This window comes from Psammomys obesus, unplaced genomic scaffold (assembly GCF_907164565.1).
Source record: "Psammomys obesus unplaced genomic scaffold, mPsaObe1.curated_primary_1811, whole genome shotgun sequence".
NCBI classification, from domain to species: Eukaryota; Metazoa; Chordata; class Mammalia; order Rodentia; family Muridae; genus Psammomys; species Psammomys obesus.
In genome coordinates, this window is record NW_026596125.1 from 16032502 (window position 1) to 16058360 (window position 25859).

General features: G+C 46.9%; 2 protein-coding genes and 1 pseudogene across 2 annotated transcripts in view; 2 read left to right on the forward strand and 1 right to left on the reverse strand.

The window, feature by feature from the left end:
• Nucleotides 1-6146, forward strand: part of Casp7 (caspase 7) — a 44259-nt gene extending 38113 nt beyond the window's left edge. Inside the window, exons 5-7 of the mRNA XM_055591715.1 lie at nucleotides 141-316; nucleotides 637-766; nucleotides 4632-6146. Coding sequence (XP_055447690.1) covers nucleotides 141-316; nucleotides 637-766; nucleotides 4632-4861 — 536 coding nt within the window. The 3' untranslated portion in view covers nucleotides 4862-6146. The remainder of the gene's footprint in view (nucleotides 1-140; nucleotides 317-636; nucleotides 767-4631) is intronic.
• A 9975-nt stretch (nucleotides 6147-16121) lies between these two features.
• On the reverse strand, nucleotides 16122-16583 carry LOC129693283 (charged multivesicular body protein 3-like; annotated as a pseudogene).
• Nucleotides 16584-23380: 6797 nt separating this feature from the next.
• Nucleotides 23381-25859, forward strand: part of Plekhs1 (pleckstrin homology domain containing S1) — a 28772-nt gene continuing 26293 nt past the window's right edge. The window contains exon 1 of the mRNA XM_055591650.1: nucleotides 23381-23417. The gene's annotated coding sequence lies outside the window, so the exon portion shown is untranslated. The remainder of the gene's footprint in view (nucleotides 23418-25859) is intronic.

A 25859-nucleotide genomic window follows, 5' to 3' on the forward strand; every position in this document is an offset into this window, starting at 1 on the left:
ATGCTCTCCCCTCCCCACAGCATGCTCTCCCCTCCCCACAGCATGCTTTCCCCTTCCACAGCATGTTCTCCCCTGGCCACACATGGTCAGCCGTTTCTGAAGCCCACCCCGAGCACTCAGCGTTGATTGCTTCCCTGCAGCCTCCGAGGAGGACCACAGCAATGCCGCCTGCTTCGCCTGTGTCCTGCTGAGCCACGGAGAAGAGAATCTGATTTACGGGAAAGATGGTGTGACGCCGATAAAGGATCTGACGGCTCATTTTAGGGGAGATCGATGCAAAACCCTGCTAGAGAAGCCCAAACTCTTCTTTATTCAGGTGCTTTTGGAAGGCAGTGGGGTCATGTGTGGGAAAAGATTGCAGAGTGCTGGGGGTGGTGTTATCTGTACAAATCAACATGCTGTTTCTGTGGGGCATGCAAATTGGGGTTGGGGCTTCTGCCCAGAAATGGCTGGCACGGGCACTCGCTCTATCTCTGTAAGGCTTCGCTTTGTAATTTGGCCCAGCTCAGGCGCTTATCTGTTTGTCAGCTGGCTGCTGGGCTCCTGGTGTGCCAGGCAGGGCTCTTGGGGCACAGCAGGGGGCAGGACAAGCAGGCTGTTGTCTGGTCATGTGATCTCTACTTTGATATGTTTTAGGCATGCCGAGGGACGGAGCTAGATGACGGGATCCAGGCTGACTCAGGGCCTATCAATGACACGGATGCTAATCCCCGCTACAAGATCCCAGTGGAAGCTGACTTCCTCTTTGCTTACTCCACAGTTCCAGGTACCCTATCTACTGTCTGTTGACCTCACCAACCCACGTTCCTCCATCAACATGCAGGCATGAAGCCTGTGTTAGTCTCCTGTTTCTAGAATTAGCACCTCTAACTCAAAACGTTTCAGTGTTAGTATCCCACTCAAAAATTTGGCTTCTGGGGGATTTTCGATGTCATATTTCCTTGTTGGAAATGTCTGACCAAGGGGACCTGGCTCAGGGGGTAAGCTGCACAGCTCAGCATGAGTACCCAAACCTGAATACCCAGCATCTGTCTAAAAGCCAAACGTAGAATGCATGCCTGTAACCCCAGCACAAGGTGACAGATTAAGAAGAATCCTAGAGCCTCACAGCCCTGCCGTGAATTGGCAAGCTCCAAATTCACTAACAGACTCTGTCTCAAACACTAACACCTGACACTGACACAAGTGCCTGCAGCCAGGTGTGCGTAGGCACATTCACACGCACATACAGCACACGCACAGAAAGAAAGAAGAAGAAAAACATTGCTCCACCAGTAAAACCTGTACAAATGTTCTGAAGTCTGAAGCACTCACGGCCAGGCATTTAGGATAACAGATGCCCAGCCTGTCCTGCAGACAAAATAACTCAAGTCACATGAACATGGTGTTGGTGTTCTTGAGGTCCAAATCCCGGTATGGATGAGTGGGCCGCCTCGCTGCTGGAAGCTCCTCTCATGTCAGAACTTCCTGTATCCTCTGGCTTCTGGCCCTTCCCCCACCGAAAACCTTTTGCTCAATCTCTCAGTCTCTTCTCTGTCGTCCCCACAAACACACTTTATTTTCACCCGTATCCTTCTTCCCTTCTCTGAGACTGGGCAGTCCAGGACCATTTCCCCTTCTTGAGTCTATAATTCTAATGGCATCTGAAAAGTCCTTTTTGTCATGTAGGGTAACATAGTCACATATTCCAGAGATTGGTGTATCCATCTTCAGGACCATAATTCTGCCTGCCACAGAATTAATTTCTCTGCCTAAGAAAGTGCAATTCTCCCTTTGTTTTAGTGGGATTAATAATAATTGCAAGACTTTAATTATACATATAACCCTAAGGATTATGTCGTTTTAGATAATTATAAACCATCTCTCCCATCATCCTTATAATAGTCATGTAGGTAGTGGAGAAAGTCATTGTTGCTTTTGCAGTTGAAAAATTAATTGAACTTGGATGAACTTCAGAAATGTGTCCAAGGTCAGATTTCCATGCCCACACTCTGCTTCGCGTCTTAGATCATGATCTTTCACGCTGTGACATGGCAGCTACCACACAATGCCAGGAATGGGTGGCTTCTTGTTATCTACCAAGCCCTGTGTTTGCCCAGGTCTGCTTGCTACAAGCCTTTTCTTCGTTGGGCATTGACCCTCACTGAGTCAGACTTCCCACAGCTGTAGGACTTTTGCAAAGACTCGGTGCAGAGTTGCTAGTTACTGTAAATGAGTCGATGTATCTGAGGAAATAAAACAGCTCTGGCAGGATCCACACACGGGTTCTGTGAGGGAGCTGAAGTCACACTTTTAAGCAGTGTGTGTGAGGTAGAAAGCAAGTTGGTCTTCCTGCTCTTGGGAGGTTGGCAGTGCAAAAATTGGCAGACGTCAGTGTGAATAAACCCAGTGTGGAGTTGTAGCTGCTCTGAGTAAGGCCTGGAGGATCTCAGGGAGGAAGGCAAGTCCTCTACAGGGGCCACTGAGCAAGGCTTTCTTCAAAACGTATTGCCATAGCTGACTCTTGAATGCAGTCATCAGTCTGGACTAGGTCAAGTGGCCCGGTGCGCGTGCTGGACAAGACTGAGTGGATCACAGGTGTGTCAGTTATCTTAGCTCAAGAGACATCCGTTCTCAGCCAGCTGGTCTCAGAAGAGGGCTCTCTTCCCACTTTTTCAGTGGCTGCCTTCTTCCTTTATCCTCATGTGGCAGAGCAGGCACAGGAAAAACAGAGGAAGTGCTCTGGCATATTTCTCACAAGGACACTAGGTTAAGGGACCCACCTTCTGACCTTGCTAACTGAATTCCGTGAAGGCTCTCACACCGGAGGCTGGGACCTCAACATGTGAACTTGAGGATGGGGCAGGACACAGTTCAGCCTATCACTCAACATGTGACAGCATGTGGGAAGGTCAGGCCCCAGCTGGGTACAGAGGAGCTTGTTATCATGGGCTGTGTGTGCTGCCAAGCAGCCCAAACTTTGCCCTGATTAAAAAAAAAAAAAAAAAAAACAAGGAAGCCTTTTCAGGTTGACAGTCACAGGATCGCATCTTCAAATGGTTACCTTGGAGGCCCTAGAGGTTAGGGGCCAACAAGCACAAACCCAGGGAGATGGCCGTCCGGGCATCCTCGCCAGGCCACTGTGTTGAGTGACGCCCATCTACAAATGTGTTCATTGTGGCTGCCAGTGTGCTTGCACACTACGGACAAGAATGCTAAGGATTCTTAGTGGCAGCCACTGCTGATTGGACCACTGTGACATAAGTAAGTGATACTGGTCCGGTTCTCATCCGACTGGGTCTGGACCACTGGCAGGATGAAGTGGCCGTGCAGCTCCTGTGCACTGCATGCAGCTCTGTGCTGCTCTGTCTGTCACGGAACTGCGAGGCCTGCGCTCCTCCCTCTCCCTGGGCGAAGAGGCCACAGTTCTTTAGCTTTGCTGCTTAGACTAAGACCTTAGACAACACAGTGGCCACTTTCACAAGTCACAAACAGGCAATCCTTTCACCAGAATGTCTGTCCCAAGATAGAGAATGAAACTCCACATGGCATTGTGGTGATATGTAGACCTCACTGAACACGGTGACCTGGTGAGGCTGGCCAAGACGGTCCCTAGGCTTGTGCCCTATGACCTCTGTCCTTTAGGGTTCCCAGGTAACCATGCGGACATGCAGATATGAGTTCTCAATCAGCCATGCTGAAGTGCTGTGGGGAGCTTGATCTTCCGACTTTTTCACTGGCCTTCCTGCTTGCAAGAAGCAATTTTAGACTCCCTTAGAGTCAAAGCCAGCAGGAAGTCACAGAAGGAGGGAGGCACAGGTGGGGGTGAGTGTCTAGCGGGCCTCTGCCTCATCACAACTAAAGCTAGCTGCTGCTGTGAGCGCCTGGATCCCCAGGGTCCTGCTTCTCATGCTGGTTCCTTCCTCAGCACCTGGGTCTGCTGAGGCATTCTTGCCCTCTTAAGACATTTAGGTCAGGAACCAGAAAAACTCACAAATCAGCTTTCTATTCAAAAGACCTTGTATGGTCCATGAGAACCACTGCTCTTGCCCGACAGTGTCTGCCCTCCTGGAGCAGGAGCCTCTGCCGTCTCTGCCCCTAAAGCAGACAACATCGCTTGCCTCTACTTCTCCACAGGCCCCTCCCCTCCTTCTGTGTCTCGTGACAGTGAACACAAACCTTGGAAAACACTGCAGGCTCTTCTAACTATTCCCTGGGCCTGGACTAGAACATAGCCTCACCCCAAAGGGTGGTGAGCTCTTGCAAAGCTCTGAGGTACCCTCCACCTTTCCTAGGAGACTCTCCCCAGACCACACTCTCTGTTAGGTGTCTCGGGCTCCTAGGTGCAGCAGATCCTCTGGCAATATCTGCCATCACTGGTCTTCAGTGACATTGTCTATTGCTGGGTTTCCATGCTGGAACACCCAGACCATGAGCATCTTCATTTGTGCTTCACAGTTGAAATATGTGCTCTCAACACAGCATTTTCTCATTAGTGATTTTGATGCGGGCGAGAGGGAGGTGTTTTCCAAATAGCCATGTCCCTCCGGGCTGAGGGTCCGTTATTCCCAGCGGGCGGCACAGCCATCAGGGTTGGCTAATGGATCTCTGTGTGTGTGTCTCTCTCTATCTGTCTCTCTCTCTGGCTGAAGGCTATTACTCATGGAGAAACCCAGGAAAAGGCTCCTGGTTCGTGCAAGCCCTCTGCTCCATCCTGGACGAGCATGGCAAAGACCTGGAGATCATGCAGATCCTGACCAGGGTGAATGACAGGGTGGCCAGACACTTCGAGTCTCAGTCAGAAGACCCGCGCTTCAACGAGAAGAAGCAGATCCCGTGTGTGGTCTCCATGCTCACCAAGGAGCTCTACTTTGGGCGTTGACCGTCCCTTCCAGCCGAGAACCTGCAGTCTCTCACTGACGAGTCCAGTTGTTATTTTACTTCTATTGTTTTGATGCTCTCAAAATATCCAGAAATGTTAAGGAGGTTTAATTTCAGGGAAGCATATTGATTCAGTGGGGAAGAAGTTTTCTGATGATGTCTGATATTCTGGGTTTCCAGATTTTTTTTTAATTTTGTTCATCGGATGACTTCACACTTTTGCTTTAAGGTTAATTTCCTCTTTCTTTTACATTGTCATCACATTGAGTGCGTGCTACAAAAATGACCTCTGGAGAAGCCATGGTGGTGGCATTAATGGAAAGTCAAAGTCTTAGTTGGGCTGGGCAAAGAGAATTCCAGTTCTTGACAACAGAAGCAGCTAAGACAATCATTGGCCTCCATTGAAAAAGGTGGCTGTTGTGTAGTGTGAGTGGTTGCTTTCATTGGCTTAGGACAGACACTTACTCTGGCCTTCCCGGGCAGGTAAGAAAAGAAGATGGTTGATAGTCGAGTGGGTAGGACCCAATCCGGAAAACAAGGCATTCTAGGCATTTATTTTGGTGCAGAAGCGTCCGTACTGGGAACCCACTTCAGCAGGTAATTAAGAGCGAGCCAGGCAGTACAACCTGTTACCTCATGTGACTGAGGAGGTCGGTTCCCTCCTCATCAGTTAGAACTGAGGGAAGGCTGCCTCCTAGGAGTCAGTGCCATGAAGGGTTGTGGTAATTGGAGCCAGGCCCAAGACGAAGCCACTGTCTGAGATGGAAACCAAGGGAGGGCTGAGTTAGATACCAAGAGCACCTCACCCCAGATCTCCCCAGTCCTGTCCCCATTACCTCCACCAGTGGTGCCGGAAAGCCAGCTGTGATGCAGAGCAGAGCAGTGGATGGCAGCAGCGGGGAGGGGAGGTTAAACCTGGCCCAAAATGTGAATTTAGATAACCATGTCCTCCGGTTTTGAGCAGTTTATTCATTCATTTATTCATTGATTTGTCAGATCATCCACACAGGTGCTGAAGAATTATCTGTTTCAACTTTGTGTGCTAAATAATGTTTTTGTATTCACATACATCTGAAATTCTTTCAAATATTCCAAGTTTTTTTTTTTCCTCTGAGTAACTTTTTGATACCTCTGGTTCTACAGATGAAGCTTAGGGCAAAGGCCTTGGCTCTTTCTTTTCAAGGTGTTGTTTTTTCCTGGAGTTCGTTATACATTCCTGTTTTTCCTACCTAATCAGTACTTGACAGATGTTTCTATTTATTCATTAAAATGTGGTTCAGAAACTCCCGACTAGTCCAGTCCGCTTTCTTCTTGAAGTTATTCAGGGCAGCAAGAAATTAGAAACCAGGGTAAAGGGTAAGAACTGGCCATGCTGACTTGATCTCCTGTGATGTACAAACATAATCTTATTCTGAAGCTAGAGGACAGTAAGTACGCAGTCGCTTAGAAGTCAGAACATTTTATAAAAGTGTTAATCAGCCTGTAAAGCAGTTAAAGTGGGCAGCCTTCTGTTAACCTGGGAAAAAGAGTGTTGCAAAAGTAGTCTTCTCACAAGGAAGGTTGTCTAACATCAGTTAAGTGGACTTGCCCCCGGTCTCTGCTGTCAGAAATACAGCAGATGATCACAGTTTAAGTAGAGAGCATGACTCCACCATCCCGGCACCCTCCAGCCACCAGAATCCGTAGGCTGTGGTGAGTGAAGCGGGCGGGCCTTTGAAGGTCCTGGTATAGAAATGGGTACCTTGGGCCTGACGGTGACAGCCGCATGGGCCCAGCTGTTTGCTTTGTAAGTTTTACCGAAAGGCAAGAAACAATCCCAAGGTTAGGTGTTGTTGGTTTATTATATTTTTAATGAAATGAAACTCTCTTTGTACAAAGTATTAAAGTACAATCTCATTTCTAAAATAACAGTATACATCTGTAGTTGTGTTCATAAATGTGCTACATCAAAGGCTAAAAACAGTGAGAATGAGGCCAAAGCTCTCACAAAGGGAGACACTCCTGAAGCCCCGTGTTTCATTAAGCGCCGCAGCTACCAGGCCTGCTTCTCTTGTGCACTCTGCTGCGTCTATTTTCTGCATCTGATTGGATCTCTGGGTGCTGTTTTCTTTTCCGGGTGCCATTCTCCATGTGCATATAAGAGACATGTGACTGGCTACTGCCTGGATCTTCAGTGTCCTTCCTGTCCATCGTTAGCCAGGCTTCCCTTCTCGTTGTAGTCGGCAATGTCACTTGAGTCCCAGAAACAGCTAAGGTAAATGTAGTTCTCTAAGTGTTGTGATTTAAATGTAAGATGACCCCAGAGATTCTTGTATTTAAACACCCGGTTCCCAGTTGGTAGAGCTGTTCTGAAATGGTTTAATGTACTCAGAAAGTCTCGGATTTGAGATATTTTGGATTAACAATGCCCAACCAATAAAAGCTATATAAATCCCAAACTAAAATTCTGACATCTGAAACAGTTCTAAGGATTTAGCTCAGGGACACACAGCCTGTACTTACGTTCCTTGAAGCCTGTTAGGGAAGCATCTTCATTCTTGGGTACTTGCAGAAACAATGTGCTCATCAAGATCAGAAATCCTATTTCACATGGGGCTCGTGTTCATTCATGTCTCTGTGGTTACCCCTTACTTACCTGTTAGTGTGGGAGTTGTGCCCACGCCGTGCTGTGCATGTGTGCTCAGAGGTCGCTCTATGGCGTCAGGTCTTCCCTCCACCTTTATTTGGGCTCCAGGGATCACACTGGTTGCAAGGCTTGTATAGCAGGCATCTCTACCTGCTGGCTCCTGTCCTTTTCTATCCTGACCTGCAGATGCAAGCTGCTAAGTGGTGGTGGAGGCCAAGCTGAGTGAGTGCTGAGTGCGCCCCTGAGGAAGGGGCTCCAGGGGCGCCGTCAGTCAGCATGGGCATCAGATGAGGGTGGCAATGTTCTGTGTGGTGTCCGTGGGCTTCACATGCGTGGATCTGGATTCCTGCCTGTTCCTCGGGGTGCCACCAGCCTATTTGAGCAGCTGGCTATTTATGTATTCACAGATTGTCCTCAGCTTTATTCCTGGACACATTTCTGTAAGCCATCATAAGCCCATTATGTTTGTGAATTGCTTAGAACAGATTTCAAGATACAGCGGTGAGATTTGTTCTGCATGTGTTGCTTCAGATCTTGAGCGGGTGAAGTCCTCTCTGTGAGAAAGGACATGGCATCTCCTGAAAGGTCATGGGCTCTGACTGACCCTTGGTCTCATCCTGCAAATCGTCCCCTGCCGTATTTCGTTGTGAGGTTCTCCAATGACCAAGGATCACCTGTTGGCATCCTGGGTGCACAACTTTTCATCTTTTCGGACTTTTCCCCAAAAACAGTGAGCTAGGTGGGCAGCTGTGCTGGCCGCCAGTTTACAGCAGCGGTTCATCCTTGTTACCACACTAACAGATACCCCCGGGAGATGCTAGTTCCAGGATCCCAAGACTCGTGGATGCTCGCATTCCACTAAATGACGTTGTGTGTACATGTAAGCCTGTGCATATCCTCCTATGTATTCTTGCTTTTCCATATTCATATTTGACGTGCACGTGTGTGCATCTATGTCTGTGCACTTGTTCATGTGTGCTAAAGTGCACGTGCAGGCCCGAGACATGTCAGTATCTTCCCCTCTCACAGAAGCAAGGTTTCTCGGCCGAACCTGGAGCTCAGGGTGTCATCCAGTGGACGAGCTGGCCAGCCTTCCAGGCAGGCGTCACAGGCAGGCCGTCACCCACCCAGAATTTGCTGGGTGCTGGGAATCTGAAGCCTAAGCATGCCTGTGGACCAGGTGCTCTACCTGCTGCACCACCTCCCCATCCCCTTCTGCATATTCTAAATCATCTCTAGATTGCTTAGAACATCGGGTACAGTGTGAGTGCTCTGTAAATGTCATGCTACTCTATTGTTTAGGGAGACGATGAGAAAAACCATCTGTTTGGTACAAATGCAATTTCTTATCAGATGTGTTTAATCTTTAGTTGGATATGCAAATGCGAAAGTGGCAAGGACTGCCTGAAATGGGCCAGGAGGGCAAAGAGCAGTGTCCCAGCATCTCAGGAATACTTCCCAGGTCACCTCAAACTTCCTCAGCGACAGTCTGGTTTTACCATGTGTTCCACAGTCTGAAGGATCACATGGTTTTGGTTGGTTGGTTTGTTGGTTGATTTTTGTCTTTTTTTTTTTTTTTTCAAGACGGTTTCTCTGTGTAGCCTTAGCTGTCCTGGACTCACTGTAGACCAGGCTACAGAGATCCACCTGCTTCTGTCTCCCTGAGTGCTGGGATTACAGGCTTGTGCCACCATGCCCAGCTGGAGCATGTCTTTATATAGTTGTTTCCCTGCACTGAGCTCAGTGCTGCCTCCTGAGGTGGCTGGCCTTCACTGTCAGCCTAACTGGACTGGGAATTATCTCACTGGCTGGAGGACTTAAAGGAACAGAGAAGGCTTGGCTGAGCATCAGTGTTGATCTCTTGGCTTTCAGACTGCTGGTGTGAGGTAACATGCCATCTCAGGTCCCTGTCCCCATGCCTTTCCCTGCCACCATAGACTGTGTAGCCTCAAGTTGTGAGCTGAAATAAATCCTTTTGTTTCATTGCCTGTTGCTATGACAGAATAGCCTGAGTAAAGCAACTTAAGGAAGAAAGGTTCATCTAGCTCATAATTTCAGGAGAGAGACCACCATCGTGTGAAAGTCACGGTTACAGGAACTTGAAGCAACTATTTGCCTCATAGCCTCAGCCAATAGCAGAAAGCAGTGAATTCCTGCATGCCAGCTCTCGGCTGTTTGGGTGTTTTCCCCCCTACTCTTACACAGTTTGAAAATTCTACCCACAGTGGGAAAGTCATCCTGCCTCAAGTAAGGTAAAGAAGATAATCACACACACACACACACACACACACACACACACACACACAGATATCCAGGAGACAGTATCATCAAGATAACCCCACGTGGAGACTTCTTTCCCAGTGACTCTACATTCTGTCGTAAGTTGCTTGTTGGGTATGTTACCAGAGCAACTAGAAAAGCAGCTAACGCCCCGCCTCTAAACACAATTAGCTATGAATTTGGAGATTAGACAATATCTGAGCTTTTGAGGTCACACTCAAGCCATAGCCCTGACCCCACCATGGCCTGTCTATCATAAGCTTCTCATTTCCTACACCTAGCTCCACTCTACACAAGCACTGCCGACTGTTACAGTAGGATCGCTGTGTGCTCAGTGTCTGCATGTGGGAACTGCAGGCTTTGAGATGCCTCCATGAGTAGAAAGATGCAGGCTTTGAGATGCCTCCATGAGTAGAAAACGGTTGCATTGCTTCCACCGGAGGCAAGAGCTGTTGCAGCCTCTCCTTTCTGGTGTGCCCTCGGGCTGTAGATTGCTTTCTTGATAAGCCTCAGAGGTTTGTTTTGGATCAGATATTAAGTCATTCTTTTGGATTCATGAACACAAACACATGAAAGACACATTTGGAAAGTCCCAGCCAACACCTCACCGCTGGTGTGGAGCAGGGAAACTTCGTTAGCTTGTAGGTCCATGCATGAAGAACCCCTACAATATGTGATCAACATCTAAAACACAACGGTCAAATACGATAAGCTGCCTTTGGTGAGAGTTCTAGTTTATATGGCTTTGTAAATATTTATGCCACCACAGTTTTCAGCAAATTCGTTCCAAGCATTTAAAGCCAAAGGATGTCAGTGGAGTATAAATCTGTAAGGGTTACAGCCTCAAATGCGCAAGACTGGGGACCTCTTTGATGATCTGACCTGAGCATGAGGTTTGTAGAGGGGCAGGAGAAGAAAGTGTTAGTGACAGGATGGGTTTGGTCTATCTACATTCTAGTTTTAGCTTCAGTTGTGTAAGATATTCCTCAGTCAGCAAAGCATTTTGTTTAGCATAGAAGCATTGAAATGCTTAAAAATGAGACTCTGAATGTGATCTGATTCCAGCTGTGCCATTTGACCACATGACACTCGTGTAATCCTTCTGTTTCATCATCCATACAAGAAGGTAATAATGAAGGCGAAAGGAAATGATGTGAGTTTAGTGAGTCACCTCCACAGAGCCCAGTAAGTGTAGACGTCAGAGGTGGATGGTGACTCTGAAGATGCTGGAGGTGGCGAAGGTGGTGGAGGTGCCCATGAAGCTGTGAGGATCCGGAATAGGCCCTCCACTTGAGTCTTCTGCTGCCGAGTCTTTAATTTGACCGTGTCTTCCCATCTCCAGTTTGATCAGTTGTCAAGCTGAAGTCTTCCCACAGTGGGACTGACTGAAGGAGTGGGCATTGAATGAGCCCAACTCACTGCCAAATGTCATGTTATGTTGGGTGCTTTCAAATGTGAGCAAGTTGATGCTCATCTCGGAAAAGATGAGCAAATAACCCCAGCAAACTAGCTGTGAGAGCTGTGCGTACCTGACTCTAAATACAAAGGGGAGCTGCCCCTCTGCCTATGGACTCAGACAGGTTGGCAGAAGAAATGCTTTCCATTCTAGCCTCCCGCAAAGTGGAGGGACTGAGGCGGAGGAAGTGTGTGTGGCAGAAGATGACTCCTTTAGTGATTCCTGAGCTTTGGGGTGTCTTTTTTTAGCTTGCCCCACTCCCTCGACAGTTCAGAAGGTCTGGCCCGACAACCAGGAACCTGAGTTTAACCACCACTACTGGAGTTTCTGATGCTGCACTCTGAGGCCAGCAGGCTTCCTAAAAGCAGACACTAAAAGGCTCCCTCGAATATCTGTACTAGTCTCAACAAGGCCCAAGTTAAGCAGCTAGGAAAGGCCGTGGAAACATCAGTGGTGCGCTGTTGTCTGAAGACCTGGCTCTCCGTCTGTTGGTTGTGGTGTGGATGTGAAATGCCCCACAGACTCTTGTATTTGAACACCTGGTCTCCAGCTAGTGGTGCTGTTTCCGAAGGTGAAGGAACCTTTGGGACATGAAGTCTAGCTAGCAGCAGGAGGATGTTAGGAGCTGACCTTTAAGGTAAGATGCTGGTTCCGGCTGTGTGCTTTCTGAGCTGCCAGGATGACAGGGCCTGCTGTGTGTTCCTGCAGCTGTGGGCTTCACTCCGCCGCTTCTGCCATGTGGATTAATAGTGAGACTGAGCCAAACCAACCTTCCCTTCGGTTGCTCCCCAGGTATGTTGTTACAGCGATTAGAAAAATAGCCAACCCAGCATCCTCTTCCCAGACCGACTGGGGATTAGCATGCTTAGGGCTCAGGTGCCCCTGCCCAGGAATTTTGAGAGTCTGTCTAGGAATTTTAAGCTCAAGTCAACTTACTGTGGAAAGTAGTGAAGCATAAGACAGACACAAACCAGCAACATTCAACAGATTAGCTCAGAAACACCTCCTCTCTCTCTCCCGCAATAAACCCCTTTGGCAGTTACTGCCAGACAAGAGGGGCCATTCATCTCCATGGTGTGTACTGACATTTAACTTTTTAAATGATGTGTGTGTGGCAGGGGAATGTGTGCACTTGAGTGTATGTCCTGAGGAGGCCAGAAGGTGGTGTCAGAGCCCCCTGAAGCTGGAGTTATAGGCAGTTAAAAGCTACCCCACATGGGTGCCAGAAACTATTAGCAAGAGCCATCTCTTCAGCCCCACTACTGATATTTTTTTAAGGAATTTCTTCTTTCTTCAATGGCTTTCATAATTAGATTAATGTTAAATAGAGTAGGGGACAAACCATTCTCAAGTACTTTTTTCTGCGGGTCTAGAACCTGTGCCGAGACGCTTGGGAAATCAGCTCCTGCAGTTGCCCTGCTCCCCAGCTGCACTCAGTACTGACAGTTTTTAAGTACCAAGATGAAGGCCACTAATTCTTTTGCTTTGGGGTTGCTAGTTATAATTTTGCTTGCTATGAGGAGCCAGCTTTCTCCTTGAGCATGAATGAATTACACAAATATTTACAGACCACTAAAGCACAAAGAGCAGCTTATCCTGAAAAAGATACAGAAAACAGCTTGCTACCCAGCAATGACCTGCTACCCAGAATCAACTCTACATTATTTGCCCCTCAGCTTCAGCAAATGTGGTTAAAGAACACTGAGCCTGGGTTAATTTAGAATTTAGCGTGCTGGCCATGACTGCAGTGTCTTTCTTCAAAAGCTTTGTGGTGACAGTTTTTCTTTTTCTTGATTAAAAATAAGGTTTCCAAGGATATGCGTCCATCTTAAGGATTGCTATTTTGACAACACTTTTAATCTCCCACGCCACCCATGTGGACTGGAAAGATCTACCCAGTGGTTGATCCAGAGCCTGGGAGCTAAAGGAAGCCAAGCAAGCAAGGCATTAACTACACCAGACTAGTAAAGTCATCAGGCTATTGGTGTCCTCACCTCATTCTCCTAGTGTACAAGCTAAGGCTGTGGTGTCAGACAACCTCACCTTCAAATCCCAACTCCACTGTTCCCATATTAGATAACCCAGAGGACTTGGAACCATTCCAAACCTGTTTTCCCATTGTAGAATAAAAATTGTTCTATGCACTGTTTCTGTACACGGGTCTTGGAAAGAGTCAGTGAAATAATGAGACAAAGCACATGGCACAATGCATAGAACACAGAGCATTCAGTAAACGTTTTTATGCAGAGCGTTTATGACAGTGTATCTTACAGGAAGGGTCTTGGGAAGGGGATGGGAGAAAGGGGTACAAATGGGTTTTGATATACAGAAGAGGTGCTTTCTAAGGATAGTGATAGTCCATGCCCCGGAAAGGAAGGTTATGGAGGCAAGAGAAGGTCTTTTGCCACTTACCTGAGCAGAAGAGGTCACCTATAGAGTTTCCAAATAAAATTCAAGATGCTTAGGGGAAAAATTGTCATAATCAATATGGTGTTGCTTTTGTCAAAGTCAGATTGGAGGCCTGTTAAAACAACAAAATGCAGTGCACATGTCTGGAGGTCTCGTGTGTGTGTTCCTGAAATCCATTATCACAGGAAGATCACACAGAACCACAACTTTGCACAAAGGACTCACAATCTTAACCTCCACCCTAGCCACTCCTGTCCAACCTTGGATGGACGCCCCTTGCTTTTGGCTCTCCAGCCATGAAGACTTCTCTCACAGTGCTTCTGTAGCTCTCAGCATTTCGTTATATCTCCCATTACTTCCCTAACACATCCTTGATTTCCTGTGGATGTATAATCTCATTGCAAGATTCATTTCCAAATCAACTTCATTGTCTTTGGAGAAGCTCTCTCTGTCAATCAGGTCAACACCAAATAAATTTGAATTTCAGATAAAATTTTATGTTAGTCTGAGTACACACCAAATATTGTATGGAACATTCCATGCTCCTCCTAGTTTGGTGTGATTTGTTGTTTTGTTTTATTCTGTTTGGGGGATTTTTTAGTTGCTATTGCTACTGGTTTGTTCTGATAAGGTCCAGAAGACACTGAAAGAATGACCCCAGCCTCAAGTAGCATGCAAGCAACAAAAGGTGTTTATTCTGCAGAAGTCCAGCATGCTGGGGCCACCATGCAGGCAGAGTGGAGACCCTGGACAAAGGCACGCAGGCCTTTTTACAGGAAACTAGGGGATTTCAGGGACAGTTAGGTCATCCTACTGTGGTTGGTGCAGTCAAAAGCAAGGCTGTGAGTGTACTGATGATTGGCTAGAGCTAGCTAGGGCTTGATTAGGGGTTAGGGACTCTCTAAACTGGTTCAAACCAACCCAAACTGATGGGTGCCAGGGAAGTTACAAGGGTCAACTCCTGACTGGCTTGCATCCAGGTGGTAGGTGGTCTACATTCCTGAAGATAAGGCTGTCTAGCACAGATGCCCTACCCTGAGATAAGATACCTTCCCATTTTTGTGGTTACCTTCGGGCTATTCCTTGGGTAGGGAATTTTATGGTCTGGTTCCTGAAATTGGTGACCTATGGCCTAGTTCCTGGGACTGATGACTTGGCGGTGGGAGGACTTGACTTGGTCCTCTCGGTTTAGCTGAATCTGTCAGCTCTGGAGCTAACACTGCAGAACATTGCTCTAACATTATCTCTCAGGATTGTTGGGAGGAGCCAGGGAAATAACTTGCAGAAATAAAGCTTTGCAAACTCCACAAGAGTATACAACCAGTAAGGACTCATTTCCGCTGGTGGGTGTTTTTGTGAAAATTCTGACTCATTGAGTGAAAGGCAAATCCTTGTGGAGCTAAGGAGATGGATGAAAATGCCTCATGAGGCTTTTCTAGACCATAAGGGGAGGGCCTAGATGTGATGGCTGTTCATCAGGGACCCCACGCTTCATCTGAGCTGAGCTTGCGGCAGGACTTGGGAATCTGTGTTCAGTCTCCGCAGAGGAGACGGACGCCAGGGGAGAAGGGTGGATCTCACCCTCCAGAGAGTCTGGAGAAGAGGGAATAGAAGAAGAAAGGGGCAGAGGAAATTTGTAAAAGTGAATCTCTTCAATCAGCTTTTGGTATTTAAATTTTAGAAATTACAACTCCTGCACCTAAGATGGAGGGAATATGGAGGAGCGGGAGGGGAGAGTTTAAGAGCCAGAGGAGCAGGATGTCTGCTGAGGCCTTGTCTCCTAGAAATGTCAGGGAATCTCTACCCACGAAGGGTCAACAACGAAGCCGGCTACACAGGAACGAAACCAATCAACAAGCTAACATGGAAGGGGAAAATCTTGTGAGGCCCAACCCTAGGCAAAGAGCTACAGACAACTAAGGAATGCTAAGAGCAGGAGAGAAAAAAATGTGTTCTCCAATACAAACTGGTCAGCACTGGAATCATATACACAGAAGTAACCTTACATGGACTGTAAACACAATTAAAAAGAAGGGGTCAGATACAGAGCAAGAGTGGAGGAAAGTGTGTGGGAAAGGTTATGAGGAGGAAAGGGAAGGGGAAATGATGTAATTATATTGTTAAAAGCTAAGGCATTTTATTGATGTCCACTTATATAGTATTTTACACAAACACTCCAGTCTGGAGTCCTCAACATTCTCTTCTCAGAACTGCTTCATGAGAAAATGGGTTTCTTTGCCCTCCCCCACCGAAGACACTTCTGCTACTTATGCTCTTTAAAATAATGCCTTTGATTATACTACCTCATAAAAACAATCCTTAACTCTCTGCAGACAATGAAGATATACTAACATAGAACCCTCTCCAAAATGCCACGCTTCAAAGCAGAGGCGTAGCGCAGGAGATACAGGAAATGGTGACTGCTCCAAGGCTGTGCACACACTTAGGGGCGACTAAGAGAGCTGAGACCCCAACTGGGTGGTCCTAGTTTCAGAGTGTGGTCAGCAGGGACTGCGTGATCTCCAGGTCTTCTTCATCCTCCTCCTCTCCCTCTTCCAAGGCAGCCTTCACTCCTGCAGGTTCAGGCTCAGGAAGGGTGGTCCTTTACTGAGTGCCCTGCCCAAGGTCCTGCTGTGACCGCAAAGAGGATTCCGTCAGTCAGTCTCCACTTCTGCTGTTTCTTCCATTCCTTTCTGATCACCCACGCTTTCAAATGTGTTCTCTAGCGTCTCCTCTCTGGTTCAGCCTCCATCATCTCTTTTGGACAGTTCCCACAGGCTGGTCTGGATTTCTGGGATCTTCACAAGAGTCTGCAGTAGCCTTCCTCATTTCTATGCCCTTCTGAAGGGAACCCGCTACTCTTGCACCTCTGGTTCGTCATGCCCATGAGCACAGAGTCCATGTGTCCTTGGCTGCACAGAGACCGTTCACAGCCTTCCTTGACCTGATCATCCCCTGGAAGTCCCCAGAAGAGATTTTCTAGACTTGGTTCACTGAGGTTCGCAATCGCTCCGTAGAGTGAGTGGCACCATTCCACAGCCAGGACCCTAATGAGAGAGCTTGCTGGCTAAGCACCTACATTCATCTGCCTCTGCTTGCTGACTGGACACGATGGGGCCAGCTGCTGCACTCTCCTGCCCCATGCCTTCCTCCAGTGGTAGACTGCACCCCTCAACTGTGAGCCAAGATAAACCTGGAAATGCTTTTGTCAGGTATTCAGTCAGCGCCATGAGGAAAGTAACTAATGAAAACAAGGGCAGAGCCACATGGCCACATTAAAAAACAGACTTGGTTATGAGCTGCAAGTAGTGGATTAGATTAAAAATACAAGGTAAGAAATGCTATAGTTCATCAGCCATGTCCCTACAGCCACACACCCAATGGGAACAAAGTTCACTCTCATTTGAGGCTACAAAAGCCCAATTTGTGACTGAAAATTACTGCATTGGAGGGTTTACTTTCAACTAAATCAGTGAGCTCCTAATTTCTTTTCTAGCTTGACAAGGCTTGTGGGGGCTGAAGACCAAGTTCTCTTTAAGGAATGAAGATGGAAGATGTGGGTGGTTACATAAAAATTTACCCAGTGTGTTCTCAGCAAGCCACAGCTCCATGAGGATTCACTGTTTGTCCTTAACTATCCATGACACTTGAAACAAATGACCATATGTGTAGTAACATATAACCTATGTGTGTGTGTGCGCACACGCATGTGCGCGTGTTTGTGTTTAATCAACTATTTATTCAACCATGTACAAAGTAGTCTTCTGTTACTGGGAACATAGCAGTAAAGAAAAGTCTTGGTCGTTGAAGAGCCTGTATTTTGGTCAAGAACACTGATAGTTAATACAGTATCAGGAAGTACTGAGTACCAGGAAGTACTGAGTAGCAAGATGGATAAGATATGGACCCCATGAACAATGAGGTGGGGGGCTGGACAAGGCTTCTCTGGGGAGATCTAGTGTGAGCAGCAGCGGGTGAAGGAGGGAGGCAAAGCAAGCACTAAGAGCAACACCGTGGCAGCTCCCACCAGGCCTGGGTGAGAAGCAAGAAAGTCCCAAATCCTGATGAACGCTACTTGTGAAAGGAAGGGCCTATTTCGGCCTACAGGTCACAATCCGTCATTGCGGGAAGTGGAGACAGAAACTCAAGCAGGAACTGAAAAAGAAGTCATGGTGTTTGTCGCAGCATCAGAAAGCAGGCTAGAACAGTGCTTGGAAAAGATTAAAACACTGACAAGATAAAACACATTTCCCAATACAAACGGGTGGAAGAACAGAAGCACAGTAGCAGTGGTAGTATAATCCAATTTCATGGGCCTTTTTCTGATTCCTCAAATTTATGGTTCATATAAATTTATATGCAGCCTGCTGTCTCGTCTATGGTTCCAGGAAATGAAAGACGATCACTTATTATGTTTGAAGCTGGAAATAAATAAATAAATAAACTCATACCTTGAGCAGTAGGAAAGCCCCATCACTGACTCACAGTGGCGAGATGTCATTTTATATCCTGGACAATATAACAGGCAGTGGAAAGTAAGTTCCTATGTGAGGACCACTGCTCCTGAGGGCTTCTTCTTCCTCTATTTCTCTGTCTTCTGTACTATTAACTGCCCCCTCTCACTGTCCACCAAGACCCCATAGCTCAGGGCCAACCACAATGACAATATAAAGATTAAGGACAAGGGAAAGAAAGGGAGTCAAAGAAGGAAGAATCCTAGCCTCCCTCCTAACCTCCCTCCTAACCTCTTTCCTTCCTCCTAGCCTTCCCCCTATATCCTAGCATCCCTTCTAGCCTCCCTCCTATCCTCCCTCCTCCCTTCTAGCATCCATCTTAGCCTCCCTCCTATCCTCCCTCCTCCCTTCTAGTAACCCTCCTAGCCTCCTAGCATCCTTCCTACCTTCTAGCTCCCTTCCTACTTCTTAGCCTCCCTCCTAGCATTACTACTATAGCTGTCTCCCAAGTCTAAAATCTTTGGTTCACCCTTTATCACCTATCTCCATCTTCTACCACCAACGTGGACCCAAATGTTATCTTAAAATAAAGAGAAACGTGACTTCAGCACGCAGTGGATCTAAGAGTCCTCTTTGGCATCTGTGTCTTTGCTTTTACAAGTGAATCCAATATAAAAATGAACATGCATACCTGTGTATGTTTGTTTGCATGTATGTTTGTGTATGTGTTTGGTGTCTAAGAGGGAGGAAATTGTTGCCTTGGTTGTGTTTTTTTTTTTTCTTTTTTTCTTTTTTTTTTTTTCTGTGTCTAAAACCTGTATAAGCCACACTCAAGGCCCAGTTCACAACCCTATTATGGAACAAACAAACAAAACCTCTTTTAGGAAACTTCAAAAGGGTTTTGTTCCTTCTTCTGGACACCCACATAGAGGATGAAACACCTTAGTCCTCAGCCCCTTGGGCTTGTCATTGCCAATCATCTCTGTATCGCTCACTTCAGCTGCCTGGTTCCTGCAGTTGCTCTACTTTGGGGGAGGGGAGCAAGTGCTAGGGGTTGAGTCTGGGGCCTTGCACATAATTTACATCCCCAAATGTTGCCCTTTTAAGATCCCTCAAACTTGTTCTTTCCAATAACCAACCGCTCTTCCATCGAGCTTGGACCATCAATTTCTGACCTTACCAGGACTCTCACACCAAGGAACCCCTTCCCATTTCCCTTACCCATTTATCTCTCTCTATCTTACCTCTTTGTACCCCTTTGATTCAGTGGGTCACCATTTGAACACTCTTCTTAACTATCCTTAGCTCCTTGGCACTTTTTTCTTTTGCGGCATCTCCCTAGGAAATACCAGCCCAGATTGGAGTTACCCTGCCCCCGTGAATTTTCCATATCTGACCCCGAACTGAAGACTGCAACATAGCAGCAAATCTGAACCTTGCCAGTTACCATTATGAATCTTGAAGGACCTAAGTGCTTCTAGTACTGGGACAGACAGAAGTGCATTTCTGAGGAAGGACCTCTGAGAGTTCTGAAACATGATGATCACATGTGAATACTGATGTAAATGAATGAGGCCAGAAAAGTGACCAGTGCAGATGAGAACCAGATGACAGCAAGTATAAAGGACTTCAACAAGGTGTGGCTAACTGCCATTGCCTTTTGAGTAAAGCCTTTCATGTCAGGCTACTGTATGTGAGACCATCCAGTGGAAGGACAGTGCCAGGGCCTGCTGCTTGCCCACTCCATCCCTTCAGTGGTTTTCTTGTGCGAAGCCCAGCCTAGCTCATCAGCTTTGGCAGGGGTGTGGAAATAGCAGTTCTGGCTACCAAAGGTCAGTCAGCATAGCTAACATGACAAAGAATGAGGAAGGTCAGGAACCTTGACACTTCAGAGAGGACAAAGTTGAAGTGAGGTAACAAGAAGAGTAGCAAAGCTAGGGAGATGCAGTTGAAGAGGGAGGCCAAAAGTTTTTTAAGGGTCACACAAGTAGGTCATTTCAAAGCCCCAAGGGTAGGCATGGAAGGGGGAAGGAAAGGGAAGTACAGATGAAAGCTGTCACTTTAGTATTAGACCTAATGGTCTCCTGGTCTCCCTCATCCCATGATGAGTTCTTCAAAGTTACCCATCTTTTCAGTTGTCTGTGTACCCATAATACAGTAACTGGCATACAGCAGGCATACTATTATGGAGTGTGAGGGTACTACAGCTAGCTGTGGGGAGACTGGTTAGCTGAAGCACACACTGTTTGTCTCAGTGGGTGTAGAGTCTTGCAGAAGGGTGAAGCAGTCTTTGACTAAATGATCAGACAAACGCATAAAAAATGATAAGTGGTGAAATGTGCTCCAAAATTTACAGGGTCAGATTATGTCCCGAGACCCTGGCTCTGCCTGGAAGAGAGAAGCGGTAGATCTCTGGGAAGTGAGCCTTGAGGAAGATCTGGAAGATGAGTAGGAGTTCCCTGGGGGAGGACTTTAAGGAGGAGTAAGCTAGAGAGTGGGAACAGCATGGAAGAGAGCACGGTGGCCGGAGTGCAGAGGTCAAGGGGAAGGCTTTGCTTCTCTGGTCCTTCCTAGAGAGGAGGCTGCGACTGATGCGTAGGTACCATTCCCCACCTGCCTGGCTGAGCCCTGACTCGGCTCAGATGACAGAAAGAACCATGGTAGGTCTAAGCCAAGGAAACTTCGTTTCCTTTTGGTTCAGAGAATGACCTCAAGGTGACATGACCAGTCGAATCAGACGTAACAGGAAATCTTCCCCAGGCCTTGTAGAAAACTGTTTCTCCCTGATGTGGAAAGGACTCTCCCATCCCTTCTCTGGGGCTTGGATGCTGTCTTGTGAAGCCTTGATCCATATGGCAGACAACCATGACCAAAACAATAGAGCCACAGAGCCAGTGTTAGAATATCACCAAGTGATCAGACTGACTCTGGGCCTGCATGATGTCTGACAAATACACTACAGGCCACTGTGGTTATTTTAAATGTGCAGTCATTATTTTAAATGAAACAATCCTACCCATAACGCCCATCTGTTCAGCCACCAGACTCACAGAGTCAAGAAAGTTCTTCATATTACCAGTTCTTTCAGTTCTTTGTCTTCACAAAGTTAGGGTGACTTAGACAGCACCAAATGGGACAGACAGGAGATGAATTTTTACACTGGTTTTATTTTTACACTATTTGTAGGACACCCTCATCATTACTGTTCTCTGCGTAAAGCTTTTCCTTACCTTACCTCTTTTAATTATTTGTTTCAGAAAAGAGACACAGTAAAGACGGCCTGCAGTGTGGCTGATGTCACTGCTTGTTTATTGGTGGCATCAACAGCGATGTCCTATCCACACGGACAATGAGCATACCACGTGTGGCTGGCCACCCTGCACACTGCAAGCCCTTGGCTTTGAACCAAGGGGAAAATCATGCTGCGGCCTGACTGGGTCCTTGGAGTGCTTTGAACAAGAACAGAAATGAGATCATGGGGACCATGACCTGGCAACCTCTCTGGTTACCCTTGCCAGTCAGCAGTAGAGCAGACCGAGAGCCCAGAGTAACCACCCTCAACGTACATCCCGCAGATTGTAGGCCCAAAGGAGCACATGCTGGCCAGGTCATATGAGCTGACCTTCTTTTCTGTCCCTCACTGTATGGCCTTTAGCAAATTATTTCATCTCTAAATTACAGCTTCCTTTTTTTGAGATTAAGAGGTATTAGTCCTATCCTACAAAGGTATTGGAATTAAAAGATATTCTAGGCAAATTAAAAATCCCCAATAAACACAAGGCATTGTCATGCAGTACACAGTGCTGAGCTCTGTTTTGGTGAAGGAAGGACAGGAAATTAAAGAGAATTTTATGACAGACAGTCTGTCATGAAATTAGCAAGTTAGTTGTCTGAACTTTCAAAGAAGCTGCTGACTTGTGAAGGTGTTTGACTGACAGCCTTGCCCATGTTGTTGTCCATGATTAATAAGGAAACCCTCACTCTGCCTCACAGCATGTTTCCGGATGGCTCACAGGGTTGGTGATGCCAGGAGCAGACCTCATTTCCATTTTCCAGTGCTTTCTTAGGCACCTGTGGGATCAGGAAATACATTTCAAGACATGGTTTCTCCTAAAACAGGCAGAGCATGTTCTGTGCCTCAGGGGAACAAATTGATCACTTCTGCATGCCTGGCCTAGAAGAGCTGCCAGATAAGGAACCAACAAGACCCACCCCCTCCGGAGGTGCAAAAGAGGAAGAACCCCGCTGAAGGCAGTACTGTGCTGGCTGCTTTTTATATGAAGTAAGAATTACCCATCCAAAGCTGGACATGGTGGCACACTCCTCTAATCCCAGGCTTCGGTAGGCGGTAGGCTGAGACCAGGGACCACTGGTAGTCAAGACTACCTAGTGAGATCTAGGCTAGCCTCAGAAACAAGGAGAACTTGTTTGAAAGGAGAATGAGAAAGAACTATCCATCCTAATTTGCCAATGAAGAACAAAATGTAAAGTCTGAAAGATTACAATGCCAATACGTGGCAGGAGCTGCCAGGAGCTGAAGCTACCTCAGGGAAGGTGACAAAGATTAAAAACTATATACTTCCATTTCTAAAGGTGATGCAACAAGATAAAATTCATGAGCACACTGCCCTCTCTTCTAACTATCTGTGCTGTGAATTAAAGTGCACACAAGCCCCTTAGCTGGCCAGCACCAGTGCGCTGATGATCAAATGGTAACTGTTTGTGTAAGCTTCTTGTTTAGAAGAGGCCACGTGCTAGATAGCATGCTCAGCCCCTCCCCCATGCCAGCGAAACTGCTCATCACGCATTGAGCCAATCTTCCAGGAAACTACTTGAAGGAACCGGTGTGTTAGAGAAGCCAGGCTTTTGTTTCCTCATTGGGTACAAAGCAATTCTTCCTAGGGAAGATATATTGGTCAGATACGGCTAGGCGGAAAGCAGAGAATTGTTTCAGTGGTAGTCACTGCAGAAGGTCAAGGCTAGGTTGGCATTGTCCTCAATAAGAGTCATTGTTACTATGGTCCAAAGTCTTGCAGGAATTTTCAAAATTTGTTTGCTTTTTTCTTTTTTCTTTTTTTCTAACTAGCTACCTGGAACATCAGGTGCAATTCTGAGCCAAGCCACAAGAAGAATGAAAGGCCAGGACTTCCCCTGGGCACCAGCTTCCATTTGTATTTGGGACAAAAGTAAAATCTTCCCAAGGCTTGTTGAGAACTTCCTGCTGGTTCACCTTTCAGAGGCTGTACTTAACCCTCACCCTCACAGCAGAGCTCAGAGTAAGCGGGAGGAGCTCCAGAGCCCGGGGACGTACAGGGAGCTGCCCGGCGACCTGGTGAGTGCTGCTGCACTGTGATAGGTTTGCAGTCTCAAGGGTAGGGTGATCTCGGAGGTTTTTGGGTTTTTTGTTGTTGTTGTTGTTGTTTCACAATTGAGCAACCATGAATTGGAAAACTGGAAATTTTCCAATTGAGCAGACTTGATATTTTAGTTATTTTCTTTAGAATTTTCTCAGGCTATAGAACCAGAGGGAAATGGAACCTCTTGGCACCAGACTTATAAAATCCCAACTGACATGACAGTAAACAGGTCAGGGAACAAATTGAGGCATGGGTGCGGGCTCCTGAATAGCTAAGCATGAGTGTGGGGCTCATCTGTTTATTCGGGGCCAGTGACAAGAAGTTCAAGGGAAAAAATGAAAATATTGCATTCTCCATTCTTTATTATTTTTGAGATAGGGTCTCACTACGTAGCCCTGGATGGCCTAGAACTCACAGATACCCTCCTGCCTCTACCCACCAAATGCTGGGGTTAAAGTCGTGTGCCCCTATGCCAGCCACATTCTCTTTTGTACAGTAGGCACAAGCACACAATCCTAAAGACTGACTTTCAAGTTAGAATTTTGGCTTGTTTTCTGAATTCTTAGTTCTACAAAGACAAGTTGCTTGATCCTTCTAGTAATTGTTTCTCTGTGGCTGGATAGTACAGCATCCTAAAATAACTGAAGCTATAGAGTGCCGTGGAGAGGACCTGGATACACACTGTTTAAAGGTATCCCGGATGCACTGTGTGCTCCATTATTGCTAGCTGTTATTGACAACCATACGACCATAGAATATATGAGGCAGAGAGGACCTGGTAACTAGCATTCTTGGTAACGAGCACCTATTATATGCGGAGCTAAGATCAGATTAGTTCCACCGAAGCTCACAGCACTCCTGAGAGTGGAGGCATGGGGGGGGGGGATGCTGTGCTGCTGTACTGGATGCAAGAGCCCGTCTTTTCTTGTTGATGGGGAAGAAATTTAAAGCCAGACTCTACACTAAGCCATCACCTCTCCAGCCTTATCTGCTGTGCCTGGCTATGGTGGATGAGGAGAAGACAGAGGGCAGTTCCCAGAGGCAACAGGAGCCCTCCATGGGCGTCATAAAGCTAGGGCTGCCCCCAAAGCACACTTTACCATGCACAGTGCTCAAGGAGAGCGGGTGTCATTGGGAGTATCTGTGAGCAGCAGTGAGGAGCCCCGCGAGTTCTGCTTGGGGGAACCAGATACACATCACTCTCTCTCTCTCGAGGGACATGAGCTCCTTCAAAGCAGGCTAGTTCTGAGACTCAAAGTCATCAAGTGTGCAATTGCATAAAAACTCCCGTGCTTGGTGTCTGGGCGCCTACACTCGCCCTGGCACCACTCAGAGCTCAGTGCTGGGAAGGATTCTGCACAAATGGAAAAGCAGCATGATGTTCTCAGACTGGTCTTATGGGAAGATTTTTATCTCTCCTCTTTACAAACTACAAGAGCTTTGAAAACAATTAAGTATTTTATCAGGAAAAATAAAACATTTTTAAAATTATTTATTTATTTATTTATTTATTTATTTATTTACAAAGAACAGCCTCCAAACACTTTTGCAGTGAACACCTTGTTTTAAGATTATGTCCCCCCAGCTGGCCCCCACCGCACAGCCTCGGACCTGAGTTCTGCACTGCTCCTCACCGGGCTAAGTGCTGCCTGCATGGGTGGCCCAGGCCTCACGTGTGCAGAGGCCGGAGGGCAGGGGTTGCTGAAAAACACTTCTTCACAATTACTTCTCCAGGCCGTGGCCTTCTCACCCTTCTCATGCTGAGAGAAGCCCAGGGAATTTTTTAAATAGGATTTCAAATTAGCCTGGGCTAGCCTCAAACTCCCTGTGTAGCCCAGGCTGACCTTGAGCATGTGATCTTCCTGCCTCTGCTTCCTGAGTGCTGGTATCACAGATGTAGCCAGAAATTAATGCTTTTGACACAAAAGTCTCAAGTGTAATTTGAAAGTGCACAGTAAATTTTTTAAATTATTTGTATATTTGGAATGAAGGGCAAAGTATTAAGCAGGTTATATTGTGATTTCTTATACACAGTTGTTCTTCAAGGGAACAAAGGCCTCTGGCCTCCCTAGCCTGGCATTCCATCTAACAGAATGTGTCCAACACACCAGGTGAGGGCCAAGGGTGTCAGCCCTTCAGTGTATGCCCTAACATGCTTCCCAGAAAGGCTATGACTCACTCAGATAATCACCTCTGCTATTGCTCAAGACACCCCAAGAAAGAAAACACTCCCCCTAGAAGTTTGAAATTGTAGAAGTGAGATTGAAGGGTCCAGAGAAACTTACACTGGTCATCAAATAGCTCTGACATGAATCTCACAAACCAGCAAGGGAGAGGAGTAGGGGGCTGATGCTAATTAAAGGCAAAAGTCAGGAGGGGAGCAGTCACACCAGACACAGGGCAGGAGGGGAGCAGTC